Here is a 15,599-nt window from a genome sequence, read left to right as displayed (position 1 = left end):
ATGGCAATGACAAGAAACAACATAAAAATGATAGCTAACCTCATGCCCTGGCCTAAGAAATAAAGAGAAACTAGAATTCATCTTTCAATATGTAAAATACAATCGATACAATCATATTTCTAATACTGATCTAACTACCTGACTTAACCAAGTATATAAGCTAACTATGGTTTAGTTAACATAACAAACTACCCAACTGTCAAACCACCACAAGTGGACTGTAACCCTTTAAGCTTTACACACGACCTTGATAGTGACCCTTGTGTTTGAGCATGTGAATTATCTTCAACAACTTCAGCATGTCTTCTGAGCTGCAGCTGAGGCTGAAGCTGAAGCCTTGTCTTTTTTTTTTTTTTTTTTGATTGGCAAAAAAATCTTTATTGATGAAAACATACAAGGTATGTAGAGATATATCAATAAAGAGGAGCTTGTAGCTAAAACGAAGCTCCAAGCGCCCGTTGGTGAGGAACCAACAAGAAGGAAAACAAAAAAGATTGGAACCAACAACAGACAGATAAAAAATGAACAAAACCAAATATATGCAACTGAGACAACCAACATACATCCCAATCAAGCAAACAAGCATCCAGCAAAACAGTAGACCCCATTCAAGCATCCAGCATTAACTCCTAACACAATAGCAACCAGTCCATCATTGCAGCACCAGACCATTACAGCAGACCAGACCAGTTGCAGACCAGCAAAAGAGCTACCTAGCAGCAGACCACCAAAACCAGATGCAGTACTCACTAGAACAGTTGCACCCCATAGAAAACCATTGCAAATGCTGCCATGATCACCCTTCAAATACACCAAACATTCAAACCACTAATCAATGCAAATGGATATCTGCAATTTCTATTCAGCAAACTGATCTCCATTTATTTCACAGCAAAAAAACAATCAGCACAATAGTCCAGACCCTACAACCCCAAACAACCCACCACCATAGAAGTCCATACCCTTTAAGCCTCCATTGTAGCATCCAATAATGCACATTGATGCAGCTGAATCAGACACCCTGCAGCAGAGGAGCTGAAGCAGAATTACAAAGGCCCTGAATGGACAACCTAATCTTATTGAAATTGAAAACAACATCATCAACTGAATAATCAACCTTCAAACTCCATTTTACCCACAGAGCCATCTGTACCTTCACTTTATCACAAAAATCATCAAAAATGGCTTGTGCCCCTTTGAACATACATTCATTTCGCAATCTCCATACAGACCATAACATGACAGTTGGAACTATCTCCCATAATCTAGAAATCTAGTGCTTACTGTTGCCAGCAGACCACCACTGTAAAAGGCCCTGAACAGATCCAGGGATTGCCCAAACCTGATCACTCCATCTTACCATTTGAGACGAACATTTCCACACCAATGGACAAAACAGAAGCACATGATTCAAGGATTCCACTTCAGCTTGGCAAAACACACAAATGTTATTTGCTGATACAGGTAACACCTCAATCCTCTGAAGAAAGGTTACAGTCTTAACTTTGCCTCTCCAAGCCAACCAACAAAAGAACTGCACTTTTGGCGGAGCTAAACCGACCCAACCCCTTTAGGCACAACCTGACCAGTCCCTATTGTAGCATCCCACCATCTTCTCACAAAAGAGACTAAAAATAGGCCTGAGCTATTTGCTAACCAAGAACAAGAATCAACATAATCTGACCTCACCAATGTTGATGTTTCCAACAACTTCATCAATCTCTGCAGCTGTAGACGTGCCCGAACGTCCCGGGCTCCGCGTGCAAGATTACGCGAAATCCGTTTTCATTAGCATGCTACAGTTCGGACTCAAATGTCACGGTTCTGAATCTAATCCCGCAAAGTGCAATGCAAGACCGATAAATCATCAAAGAGTCCAAATCCGGCAAATCGTTTTGGAAAATTGATTTTTGTAAAGAAGTGCCAAACATGGATTGCTTTGCCAGATACAGAGTCGCCTCCTAAATATTTTATTTTAGAAAAATTTAAGAAAACCTGACTCGTGCCTAAGGCCACGTGTCCCTCATCACCAAAGTTGCCTCGGCTCGGAAACTTGGGTACGAGAGGGGAAGGTCATGCAATGAGCACCCCTGCTAGCCCGATCAAAGATCGGCCTGTACTAAGCATGATATCTTGTTTTTGAAAACACATGTATTCTTATTCCGATTATTAGCTAGCTTTACTATGTGATGCGCACAGCATACAAGTATAGACTAGATCGCCTAAGTTGGAACAAAACATCTCATGTTTGTTTGTTTGAAAATGGTTTGAAGGTGCTACTCGCAAGTAGGCTAAGATGTGGATTTGCCACCCTCAAGTGGGCTTAAGAAAACATGATTTTGCCACTCTCAAGTGGGCTTAAAACGCATATTTTGATGAATTGTTCCAATTCAAGCAATCCAACCTTCACCCACAGGCATTCAGGCAGTTATATCATATAAGCAGTTAGCCTCATGGCAAGCATGCTATCATGGCAACACTCACACGCATGCAAGCTACTAAAGCATAAAAAGCTTACCTGGTACTCCGAGCCAAAACAATAGCTAGTTAGTAATCAATGCATGATCCTACTTTATGTTAAGATGGCTAATGCAACACATGCAAAATGCAACTAGAAATAGGCTCGGCTATTCTAAGATAGCATATGAGATGCAACTTGATAACATGCTGTTGAACACGTATTTAAGTAAATGTATTTAAAATACAATGCAGTTAGTATGATGCGCCAAGCCCGGTGCATGCAAGACAGATGAATGGATGCAAACATGCAAACATAAGTGTGCTAATTGAAATATGTCCTAAACTAACTATCGAAAGCGGTTAAGTAAAAAGGAGAAAGACATGGGGTTGGAAGACATTCACACACTCACGCACACTTATTACAAAATTTACCCTCTCGACGGAGGATCCGAATAAATAATACAAACCAACTAATTAATCAACTACCCTAGCTAATTAATTATTACAAAACTCTTAACTAATTAAGCAAATTAATTAAGTTACAAAACAGTTAAAGCGGCCTCAAGAGGAGGGACAAATGCATGCTCGATCAGCTTCGCTCTGAAATCCGTTGCCATGCCCCATGTTGCCTCTGTTCGCACACTTATGCTCCTCTGAAAACTGTGAAAATTCCTGTGATGCTTTTGAACCACCTCATAGACATCCTGAGAGGCTGTCGGCCAAAGGATATGGTCATCGGCCAAGGGAAAGGGGTCATTGACCACTTTTTAATCCATCGGCCAAAAATTGTTAGCCGATCGGCACTCTAGATAGCCGATCGGCCATCTCTTCCTGCAGACTGCTCCTTTTGCTGCAGCAAAGAACAAACAAGGGCATAGCAATACATTTGCAAGATAATGTTGTGCAACTACACTTCTTATCATGTTTGGAACTCAAAGGAGCGTAGTGTCCAACTCTCGAGCCATCAATCACGCATTTCGATGCATGATGGACAAAGAGGCCGAATTACACACATCAATATGGAATGAATGTACAAAAACACACAAATGTCTCACACTCTATCATGTTGGATCAAGAGTGTCAGCGACCGAGGATTGAGGCACGTTTCGTCACTTCAAGTACGAAACGTCCCTCGGTCCTCGTGTTTGGTTTGACACCCCAAACCAAACACAATGCAATGCATGCAACATGGAAAAGCTATGCAATGCAACATAAGCATGCCAAATGCAATGTGACTCAAACATGCACACAAGGCTAAGGTAACAAGCATGCCAAATGCAATGCGACCTAAACAAGCATGTGACAAAATGCAAACTAGCAAGCATGCAAAATGCAAACTAAACATACAAACATGCATGACATGCAAAGATGGACAAGCATGCAACAAGATGCAAACTAGCAAGCATGCAACAGCATGCAATGTGACAAGCATGCAACAACATGCAAAGATGGACTTAAACCAAAATGGGCAGACCTCAGCCATGCCCAAATCAGTGGCCAAAATGCTAAGAAATGATGGAATGAAATGCAAAAACAAGCATGCATGCCAATTGGCCTATCACTTAGGCATAAGGACACAACTCTCAAACATGAGCAAGAAGTGACAAACATGATAATGTTGCAATGAGGTAAGCTCTGAAATCATGCAAGGAGTGGTGCCAAACCACTCAGACAAGTCAAGCATAGCATGCAAGAAAGCTCAAGGCTTAAGGCTAGCCAAGGAGCTTATACCAAGGCTACAAGAATCAAGCCCCAAAGGGCCAAGGGCACCCAAAACAGCCCCAAGGCAAGTCAATACAAAACCAAAAACAAGCTTGAACCTAGCCAACACAAGCTATAACAAAAGTCCAAAAGGCATGAGGCATGCAAGGTTAACAACGGGTATTACACTACACCTATTACAACCAAACATGGCATGACTTAACCAATAAAAATTAGAGTTATGGCATGTCAAAATAAGCCCAAAAATCCACTGAGATGGCATCCCAAAAGCCTAAGTATGATGGCATGCATAATGATCCATTCTTGAAGCACAAAACACCAAACCTTCAAAGCATTGAAAGGATGACAAAGGCAACTGTATGGCTACACTACATGGACTGAAATCACATGTGAAATGATGCCAAATCATGAAAATGGTCTAAGCAATGCATGCTAGTGACTTGGACACCCAAAGCTAACAAGCTAGATTGAACCATAGCTATACAAAACAGTGCATGCATGACTAAAACAACATGAAACAGAGCTCAAGCATGGTAAAACATGACTAAAAGCTCCTTTGAGTTGAGTCAAAATATGCAAGAATGATGGTCCAAATGCATGATGCATGTTAAGGCAAATGAGAGGATTACAAGACAAGTGCATGGAACATGCAAGAGGCTATTAAACCAACTTAAAACAGAGGTATAGCATGGCAAAATAACACCAAATACTTACTAAAATGGGGCCAAAACAAGCTTAACAAACATGCCACTATTATGAGCCATTTATACTAGCATATGAGACACAAGGGGAGGGGGATGTCCCTCTCATATTCAAGACTCCAAAACCACCTTTCCACCACTGAAATTCCTCTGGATTTCAGTGGTAGAAAGGTCATGCAAAGGCAAGAACAAGGGCCAAAAGGGATGGCTCAAAACAAGGCCAAACAAGGCCTAAGAGGGGGTAGACTACCCCCAACCAAAAAGTGACCTTAAACAAACATCTCAAGCACACAAAAACAGAACTTTTTACAGTTTAGAGTTAAGCTTAAAACAATGTGCAAATAGGTCTAAAAACTAAAGCCAAAATGGGGGATTAAAAGGTAGTTTACTCACCCTTGAAGAACACCTTCAAGAACAAAACTCCAGCACCTTTTCTGAGCTTAAACCACTCCAAGAACTCTAAAACCAACTCCTAAGGACCTCAACGACCAAAGGATGGTGTTCTAGTAGGTGTTTGTGTGCAATAGTGTGAAGGATTTACACTTTTGGGCACAAACCAAGGTAAATAAAAGAGAGAGGTAAAATAAAGAGAGAGAGAGAGATATAGAATTTGTATCTCAAATTCTCAAAACCTCTCAAAACGGAGGGGAGGCTCCCTTCTTATAGAATTTCAATTCTCAAGCTTGTTGAACAAGCTTGAGTCTTTAATGCAATCCCTCCATACACGTGTATGGAGGATGAGAATTGTGCCCACCAGCTGTCACAGCTGGCACAAAATATCTGTAAAAAGCAGATGAAAAGGTCTCGGCTTAAAAATATGGCCGATCGACCAAAAAGAGTGCCGATCGGCCAACACTTATGGCCGATGGCAAGAAAACATGGCCGATGGCACAATGCCTTAGCCGATGGGTTGAGGGGATGGCCAACAAGCCACTCTCTTCCCTTAGAAGCAACAACATAAGTCCTTGGTCCACAACCAAGCACAAAACAAACAAGTTGAGAGATCCTGAGGCAAGGCGCGCAGCCAAGACCTCCGGAAACTCAAAACGAACACGAGCATGGATGATCATCGAGTGTTTAATCGATGACGTCCAAGTCTTGAGGATTGTCAAAATAGGGTGTCTACAGCAGCTCCTCAGCTTTCCATACAAATAACTCTCTTCTAAATTTAAGCTGCCACAGCCCTAGATTACTCTTCTTAGCACTGATTTGCTGAAGGGTCTCCTCTTTCTCAGTGGATAAACTATAAAGCCTGGGAAATTGAACCTGCAGGTCTCTATTGTTAAGCCAATTATCCTGCCAAAACAATATTCTCCCTCCATTTCCAACCTTAATTCTAAAATGATCACCATAGAACTCACCCAATTGTTGATTTACTGAGAGCAGTTTCACAATGTCCAACCAAATTGTGAACATCTCACCTGAAAGGTTCAGAGCTGGAAGCCAACCTCCACCATTCCTACCATACCTTGAACAAACCACAGCTTTCCACAAAGCTGTATCTTCATTACCATACCTCCACCACCACTTTAATAACAAGCATTCATTCACCTCTCCTAAATCTCTCACACCCAAACCTCATTGACTTTTACTTTTTGTGATCTCCTTCCATTTAACCAAGTACACTTTCCTTTTATTAACAATCCCTCCCCACAGTAAGGATGACTACAACTTGACTAAAGCTTTAACAACACCCTTAGGCATTCTAAAGAGAGAAAGAAAATATATTAGCAAATTAGCAAGGACTACCTTAATCAAAGTCAGTCTCCTAGCATAAGATAGTAGCTTCCTCTTCCAAGAGGATGGCTTTTTCTTCACCTTCTGCACAACTGGGTTCCAAGTACTCTGTTTTCTAGGATTGGCCCCAAGAGGGAGGCCTAGGAAAGAGAGAGATAATTTCTTAGTTAAGCTATTCAAAACCTTTGCAAACTCCTTAGTTTGATCTTCTTGGAAGCCCACTCCACACACTACACTTTTATGATAATTAATTCTCAACCCAGACATCACTTCAAAACATCTCAACACCCTCTTAATGTTCAATATATCCTCATTATCCCCTTCACAGAATATAATAGTATCATCAGCAAATTGAAGATGTAAGACACTCACCTCATTGGAACCAACAGTAGCACCCCTAAATAAACCCTATGCTTTAGCCCTAGCTAGTAACAGGTTAAGTTCTTCTGCAGCAATAATGAACAAGAATGGAGATAGGGTTAAGTCCTTCTGCAGCAATAACAGGTTAAGTCCTTCTTTGATTGAGACTCAATGATTGGTTCAATGGCTTATCAAGAAAAGCAAACAATGCACATGTGATATCATGTGTACCTGAGAAAAACTGATGGTGAAGGAGCAAAATATATATTAAACAGTTTATACATGCCCCCATAGAATTACAGAAACATATATTAGTACGAGGCAAACCTGTGAAAATTAGGATTTCTGCAAAATATATTAAACAGGTTCAGCACCGACAATTTCTGCAAAAGCTTGGTCGAGGGCTTCACGTCCTCCAGCATCCTCGTGTCCATAGCCTGTGGAACCACCAAAGCGCTGACACACACATGATTGTGAAGATTAGGATTTAGACAATTGAAAACAAAGAAAGTTCTATTTCTAAATTATTTTATATACAAATTTGACACCACTAGTCCAGAACATGCGTGATTCTTGAGCACACAGAACCAAGATCATTGTTTAACAACTGTCATTTCTTAGGATTTTAGTACACATACAAGATGATGACAACAACGGTAGTATTTCTCAACAAGCCAAGCTCAAACAAACTATTAAGTAGGCTCACGTAACAAGCCTAGAATTCACCATCGCCAATACCTTGGCACAATTAGACTCAATTCAAGTTCATCTAGGTCATATGAATGCAAGTAATGCATTGGCTAATATACACTGTAAAGTAAATCTAGTCACATTTCCAGAGAATTCACGTATTCATCATTCACCTTCTGGAATATAATGCCGACCTTATTAGGAGGCATCAGCCTACAATCAACAATTTATTTATGTTCATTACCCAAGTTTCCAAATAGAACCAAAACATCAACTGGCACATTATTTTCAAATTAATTACCCTTACACGGGATACAACCCGGGCATTCTGTTAAGTTTCTCTTATAAAACCTTAAAAAATATGGACTTTTCAACAATATTCCTACATCAAATTACAAGAGGACTATAACCACAGAAACACAAAGTTTTATTATGTTACAGGAAAAAAAGCTAGTTTTCTCTTATGAAAACTTCAAAATATAGACATTTTCAACAATTCCTAAATCAAATTACAAGGCTCATTCAGCGTTTCATCAGAACTTGAGAGGAACCCCACTTCAATTCGTTCGTTCATTTTCTTGGCATCCAAACAGAGGATTAGTTTGGGGTTTTGAGAAATAACTAAAGTTCCTGGGCTTAGCATAGCCTCCGGGACAAAGGGATGATCATGGTGGTGATGATGATGATGATGATGATGGGTAAGAGAAACGGCGACTGGAGAGGTCGATCGCACTGGAAAAAAGCCTCTTTGATCTCTGAGACTGAGAGTGTGCGTAAGATAAGCAGAGTAAGCGCAGGACAAGAGCACCATTTTCGCAGCAGAGTCGCTGAGAGAAGCGACTGGTAAGAGCCTCATTAGCTTTGGGTTTAAGAAGTTATTACAAAAAATCAAAAAATAAACCCTAAATCCTAAATTTTAAAAAACTTATTAAAGAATAAATCATACACATTATTTTGTTGTCTAATATAGTGCTTTCTAATTTTTATTAATTGAAAAGAAATATTAATGAGAAATTTCATTTTTTATTGTTTAAAATTAGTATTAAATGGAATTAGTCATTAAGTTGTGACAGTTGTCTTTTTTAAATTTGAAAATTTTAAGGGTTAAATTTTTTTGTCTATATATTATGACATTTTTGTTCTAAAATTTTTATACAAAATAATTAATCACTACATTTTCTATTTAGATTTACCTTTACCATCTAACTTTAAAGTGAGCGTTTCTAAACTCAAACAAACAAGGTTAGGATGTTTTTTTTAGTTTCTTTTTTAGCAATTTATACAATAATAAATCATTTCTAATCAAATTATCTAATTATTTAAGACAATCACTTAATAAATACTAATCACATTTAATGCACATACACTTTTACTCATATGTACTCATTTCATATGAAGTGTTCAAGTTAGATTTAGAAATGATATTTCAAAATTTTAATATTGTTATCTAATAATTGAGTCCGTTTTGTATTTGATTGATAAGAAGACGATAAAAAAATTGAAAGTCGTTTAAAATTAGTATTAATTGGTATTAACTATTGAATATAATTGTTGCCCTTTTGAAATTTTAAACAATAAAAAATTTTCTCTATATATTCTGTGACTTTCATCAAAAAATTTTATACAAAATAATTTATCATTACATTTTTCATTCAGATTTATTTTCACTGTCTAACCTTAAGGTGTGCGTAGTATTATGTGTATCTTTTAGTTAAGATGTAATTTTTTATTTTTTTTCATAATATTATTAATTTGCCACTTTACTTTGTATTGCAGAAGCAACACAAACTTGAATTATACTATTACACGAAATCTAGCATATGTGTATTTACTTAATGTTTTTATTTTTATTTTCTATTATTGTCACATATCTTGTTCCTCTAAATGTTCTTTGAATCCTAAATCTTTTTTTATATTTGTTTGTTATCCTTTGATTTTTATTTTCTTATTTTTAGTTTAAACAAATCTCTTTCATTTTGATCTGGTATGTTTGTGAGACTTAAAAGGTTTCTTTTTAGGATTCAATTTCTATTTTTCTAATCTTACATAATTCCCTTGATGCTAACATCAGTTTTACTTGGTTATTTTTGTAATATGAAAGTATTTTTTGTTATTAGTATTATTCTGTTGGTTCAATATTGTGAAGAGAAATTGATACCGTCATACATGGTGCTGCAACCATGTTTAGGAATAAAGAATTGAGCGACATAAGCGAGGTTAAAAAATTGTCAAATTTTATTGCAATTAAGTGTATATTGAAAAGTCAAGACCATGACTAGTAACTTGGGAAGCTTAAGGTTTTTGTTGAAGGAAAATTTGAGATCAACTGTGATGGTCTTCCTAACTGTTAAGAAGGCATGTGAAATTAAAAATAAAAATATTTTCCATTCAAATTTATTTCTACCATCTAATTTTCAGGTGAGTGTCTCTAAACTCTAACAAATTAGGTGAGCTGATTTTTTTACTGTTTTTTTTAGAAATTAAAGAAAAAATTGTTCTACTCAAATTATCTAATTATTTAAGACATTAACTAAGTAAATATTGATCACGTACAATGCACGTCTTTGCTCATTTCATATGACATGTTCAACTTAAATTTAGAAATTAAATTTCAAAATTTTAATATTGTTATCTAATAATTAAATTCCTTTTGTATTGGGTTGTCGAGAAGACCATAAAAGAAATTGAAAGCTTTCCAAAACCTCCAAACATTCATTTCCAGAATTCAAATGTAGCGTTTGGTAGAGTTTTAGAATTATGATTTGAAAATAGAGTTGTATTTTGAGTTTGTGGGTTTTGAAATTATGATTTGAAAAAGAAAATTTGTTTGGTTATGAGTTTTGAATTTTTGATGTGACATATGAAATGAGAAAAGTTGTTTGGTTATGAGTTTTGAAAAGAGTTTTCAAAACTTAATTCAAAAACTTATAACTTATAACCAAACACACAACTCAAAACTCTATTGAAAATTCTATTCAAAACTCATAACCAAACTCTTTTTAAAGTTCAATTCAAAAAAATAATTTGTATATTTAAAAAATATCAAAAACAAATATAATATTTTTTTTCCCAAATAACAGGTGGCAATTGGCAATTGCAAAAAAAAAAAAAAGTTATGTTCCGATCAACCGGCCAGACATCCTCTGGATGTCAGGGCAGATGACCAAGTAGACTAAAAATTCAAAAATTGTTTGATTTACCAAACATGTTTTCAAAATATGTTTTGAAATTGATTTAAAATCATAATTTGAAAAATCAAACCAAATATAGAATTCAAATATGAGGGTGGAATCATAATTTGAAATTCACACCAAACACAAATATTTTCCTTTTATTTCTTGTTCTGTAATAATAGTATTTTCCAACTTTTGTTAATTAGAAAGAAACATTAATGAGAAGTTTCGTTTTTCATTTTTTAAAATTAGTATTAATTGGTATAACCGTTGAATATAACCGTTACCCTTTTGAAATTTGAATTTCTAATGGTCAAAACTTTTCTCTATATATTTTGTGACTTTCGTTCTAAAATTTTTATACAAAACAATTTATCATTTCATTTTCCATATAGATTTATCCCTACCATCTAACCTTGAGTATAGGATTCCGTATATCTTGGTTGATGTGTATTTTAGATTCTTTATTATTATTGTTTTCCCACAAACTTGAATTGTACTTACTTAAAAGTTTTTATTTTTATTTTTTATTATTGTCACATATCTTGTTGCTCTCAAATGTAATTTGAACCCTAAATCTCTCTTTTATATATGTTTGTTATCATTTTGATTTTAATTTTCTTGTTTTGGTTTAAACAAAGCTCGTACATTTTGGTTTGTGTTTAATGAGTATATTGAATATGTTTTTGAGATATAAAATGTTTCTTTTCTTTCTAGAATCCAATTTTTATTTTTGTATTTATATCTTACCTATTTTACTTGATGCTAACATAAGTTTTGCTTGGTGATTTTTGTAATCTGAATGCATTTTTTGTTATTAGTATTATTTTGTGGGCTTAGTGTTGCAAAGAAAAATGAATATGATGGTACATGGTGACGTACAACCATATTTAGGAATGAAAAATTGAGAGACATAAGTGAAATTGAAATAGGGCCATATTTTATTGAAGTGTGTATTGAAAAATTAAGACTATGGCGAGCAAGTTGGGAAGTTTAAGGTTTTTGTTGAAGGAAAACTTAAGATTAACTGTGACTGCATTCTTGACTATCAAGAAGGCAAGCGGAATTAAAAATAAAAATATTTTTCATTTAAATTTATCTCTACCATCTAACTTTAAGATGAGCGTTTTTAAACTCTAACAAACTAGTTGAAGCATTTTTTTAGTTTCTTTTTTAACAATTTGTAGAATAAATTGTTATACCCAAATTATGTAAGGCTAAATATTGATCATGTACAATATACGTGCACCTTTATTCATTACATATGTAGTGTTCAATTTAGACTTTAAAATTAAATTTTAAAATTTTAATATTGCTGTCTAATTGAATTCCTTCTGTTTGAATTTTACGCCCCCATCAAAAAATAATAATAATAATTGAGTTCCTTTTGTATTTGGTTGCTGAGATAAACATAAAGGCAATTTGAATGCTTTTCAAGTCTCCAAATATTCATTTCTAGAAACATTTTCCTTTTCTTTCTTGTTGTGTAATAATACTATTTTCCAACTTTTGTTAATTAAAAAGCAATATTAATGAGAAGTTTTATTTTTCATTGTTTGAAATTAGTATTAATTGGTATATCCGTTGAATACGACAATTATCCTTTTGAAATTTGAATTTCTAACGGACAAAATTTTTATCTATTTATTCTAAGATTTTCTTCTAACATTTTTATACTAAACAATTTGTCATTATATTTTCCATTCAGATTTATCTCCACCATCTAACCTTAAGGTGAGTATAGTATTACGTATGTCTGAGTTGATATGTATTTCTTATTCTTTTTTTTTTTTTCATAATATCAAATACAATTAATTTGTTCTACTCAAATTATCTAATTATTTTAAGACAAATCACTTTGTAAATATTGATCACATACAACGCACACACAAATTTGCTCATTGCATATGTAGTGTTCAACTTAGATTTTGAAATTAAATTTCAAAATTAATATTGTTGCCGAATAATTAAGTTCCTTCTATATTTGGTTGCTGAGAAGACAATAAAACATATTTGAAAGTTTTTTAAAGCCTCTAAACATTGATTTTCAAAACTTGAACATTTTCCTTCTCTTTCTTGTTGTGTAATAATTGTGTTTTTCGACTTCTGTTAATTTGAAGGAAACAATAATGCGAAGTTTTCGTTTCTAGTTTTTGAAATTAGAATTAATTGATGTAGCCGTTGCATATAACCGTTGTTATTTTGAAATTTGAATTTCAAACGTAAAATTTTGCTATATATATTCTGAGACTTTCATTCTAAAATTTTTATACAAAATAATTTATCACTACATTTTTCCTTCAATTTATCTCCACCATCTAACCTTAAGGTGATTGTAGTATTACAAATGCCTCAGTTGATGTGTATTTATTACTTTTTTCATAATATGAAATATAATTATTTGCCACTTTACTTTGTGTTGATATTACAACAAATTAGAGTCTTTGTTTATTTACTTAAATATTTTGTTTTTATTTTCTATTATCGTCACGTATCTTGTTCCTTTGAAATGTGTAATGAACCCTACATCTTTTTATATTTGTTTTGTATCTTTTTCGATTTTGTTTTCCTATTTTTGGTTTAAACAAAGTTCGTGCATTTTGATTTTTCTTTAATGAGAATATTTGAGTATGTTTGTAAGACATAAAAGATTTCTTTTTAGGATCCAAATTTTATTTTTGTATTTATATCTTACCTAATTCACTTGACGTTAATGTGAGTTTTACTTATTTTTTCTGTTGTCTCAAACTATTTGTCGTTATTAATATTACTTTGTGATTGCACAGTCGCACAAGAGAAATGGATATTGTTGTATATAGTGACGGTGCGGCCATGTTTAGAGATGAAGAATTAAGAGACATAAGTGAGGTTGAAAAAGGGCTAAATTTTATTGAAGTTAAGTGTTTATTGAAAAGTAAAGACCATGGCGAGCAAGTTGGGAAGCTTAAGATTTTGGCTGATGGAAAACTTGAAATCAACTGTGATTGTGTTCCTGATTGTCAACAAGGCAAGTGATCTCTCTCTCTCTCTCTCTCATTTTGCTTTTCTCTCTTTCCAAGCTTAAGATCAACCTTGTATAGTCTTTGTTTGCTCAAATTAGTAACACAAGTTATATATCCAGTTATTTTTAATGGTGGTTTTATAACTAATACTAAATCCATCTTTTATGGCCTTCTCTCACATTTAACAACCTTGAAATAGGATTTTCTTCTCAATTTGCTCTAACTGTTCAACTTCCCCATTTCGAAGATGGAATAAAATATTTTATATCATTCATAAAGTTGTAGCACATCATTAAAATTTAAAATATGTGATCTGAAAGTATGACGTGATTAGAATTTTTAAAATATAAATTTCTTGATGTGTATCTTTTAAAGCTGTTAATCATGAAATACATATCACAATTTTATGAATGAAATGGAGAGAGATATAGTTACATAAAAAATGCACAATGATCTTTTTTATTCGGTATATTAGAGATTGTAGTAGGGAGAGTTTGCTACAGGCAAGACTCTAACCTAACTAGATTAACCTAATAAGTTATTCATACCAATTTGAATTTTGTTGTTATCTAAATTGTAAATGCTATGCTTTGTAATAATGATATTTTTTAAAACATAAGTGATCATTATGTTAACTTTGGTCCCACTAATTTTGCACGTGATTTTGAATTCAACTTGGTCCCACTAATTTTGCAAGTGATTTTTTTTTTTTTTTCAATGTTGACGCCACATGACAAAGGTACCACATTACAATAAAATTAAAAGCGTATAATTCAAATTATTCAAGTTTAAATTAAGGGGATTGAAGTGATACTTCCCTCAATAAAATTTAAACTTATCACATCATTATGTATTGATTTTCTATATAGTATCTCTATGGGAAATGCTATGTATCATCTATTTTTTGTTACCTTTTTATATCACCATGTATATGGATATTCATGATAAGTTGCATCTTTGGAAATAATCAATAAAGAAATAATAAATTAAATAGAATTAAAGACTTGTAACAAGTGATATATAGTTGTACTCTTTTTCTTCTCTATGCCTGAAGCTAACGAAGAGAAAATTTATCTTGGTGTCTAGACAAGTTGTCCCCTCGTTCATACTTGATGCACAATGAAAGGAGACAAAAAAACAACTGGAAGAGCCAAATTTGTGTTATCAAAGATGGAAAGAGGGTTCTATTGATTAACACACCTTTGCTCAACTATTACTACAGACATAATCCTGGAGAGGTTGAAGGGTTCCTCCGGCCTCGTCAAGCTGTTCATCGCAATGAGTTCGTGCGTTGCTGCAAGTGTGGAAAAGAGCGGCGTTTTTACCTCCGAACGATGGAAGAGTGTCGCACATACCACGAAGCTGTCGCCTCAGGGAGCTGGACGTGTGATCAAAATCTTTATAGAGCGTAAAAATCTCTCTCCTAATCTCTCTAATGTGATGCCTACTAGCTATACTCCTACTTTTTTGTCTTTTGGCTTTACTTTGGTAATTTCTCTTAATTAATTTTGTGTCAACTTTTTTTTTTTTTTTTCTAAAACAGCAACAAAAAAAAAATGTGGAATAACTACAAACTTTAAAAATAAAAATAAAAAAACAAATTGTTTTAATTTCAAGATCGTTTAGTCTAAACAAATTTAAAAAGTAAAGTTTTTGACACAATTTTTTTTAAAAAAAAAATCACCAAAGATGGGAAAAAGTTGTCTTTTGTTTAACTATATGGTTCTAAAAAATTATTTTCAAATATGGGATTT

General features: G+C 34.1%; 1 protein-coding gene across 1 annotated transcript; it reads left to right on the top strand.

The window, feature by feature from the left end:
* Positions 1 to 11,815: 11,815 nt before the first annotated feature.
* On the top strand, positions 11,816 to 15,257 carry LOC114314306 (protein ULTRAPETALA 2-like). The gene is made up of 4 exons (XM_028260781.2): positions 11,816 to 11,899; positions 12,552 to 12,577; positions 13,630 to 13,854; positions 15,068 to 15,257. Exons 1-4 carry the CDS (start codon positions 11,816 to 11,818, stop codon positions 15,255 to 15,257), a joined length of 525 nt encoding a protein of 174 aa, XP_028116582.2.
* The last annotated feature ends 342 nt before the right edge of the window (positions 15,258 to 15,599 follow it).

This window comes from Camellia sinensis, chromosome 7 (genome assembly GCF_055761805.1).
Source record: "Camellia sinensis isolate YWXY chromosome 7, ASM5576180v1, whole genome shotgun sequence".
NCBI classification, from domain to species: Eukaryota; Viridiplantae; Streptophyta; class Magnoliopsida; order Ericales; family Theaceae; genus Camellia; species Camellia sinensis.
The sequence above is the reverse complement of the archived record's forward strand: the minus strand, read 5'-3'. Positions and strand labels throughout refer to the sequence as shown.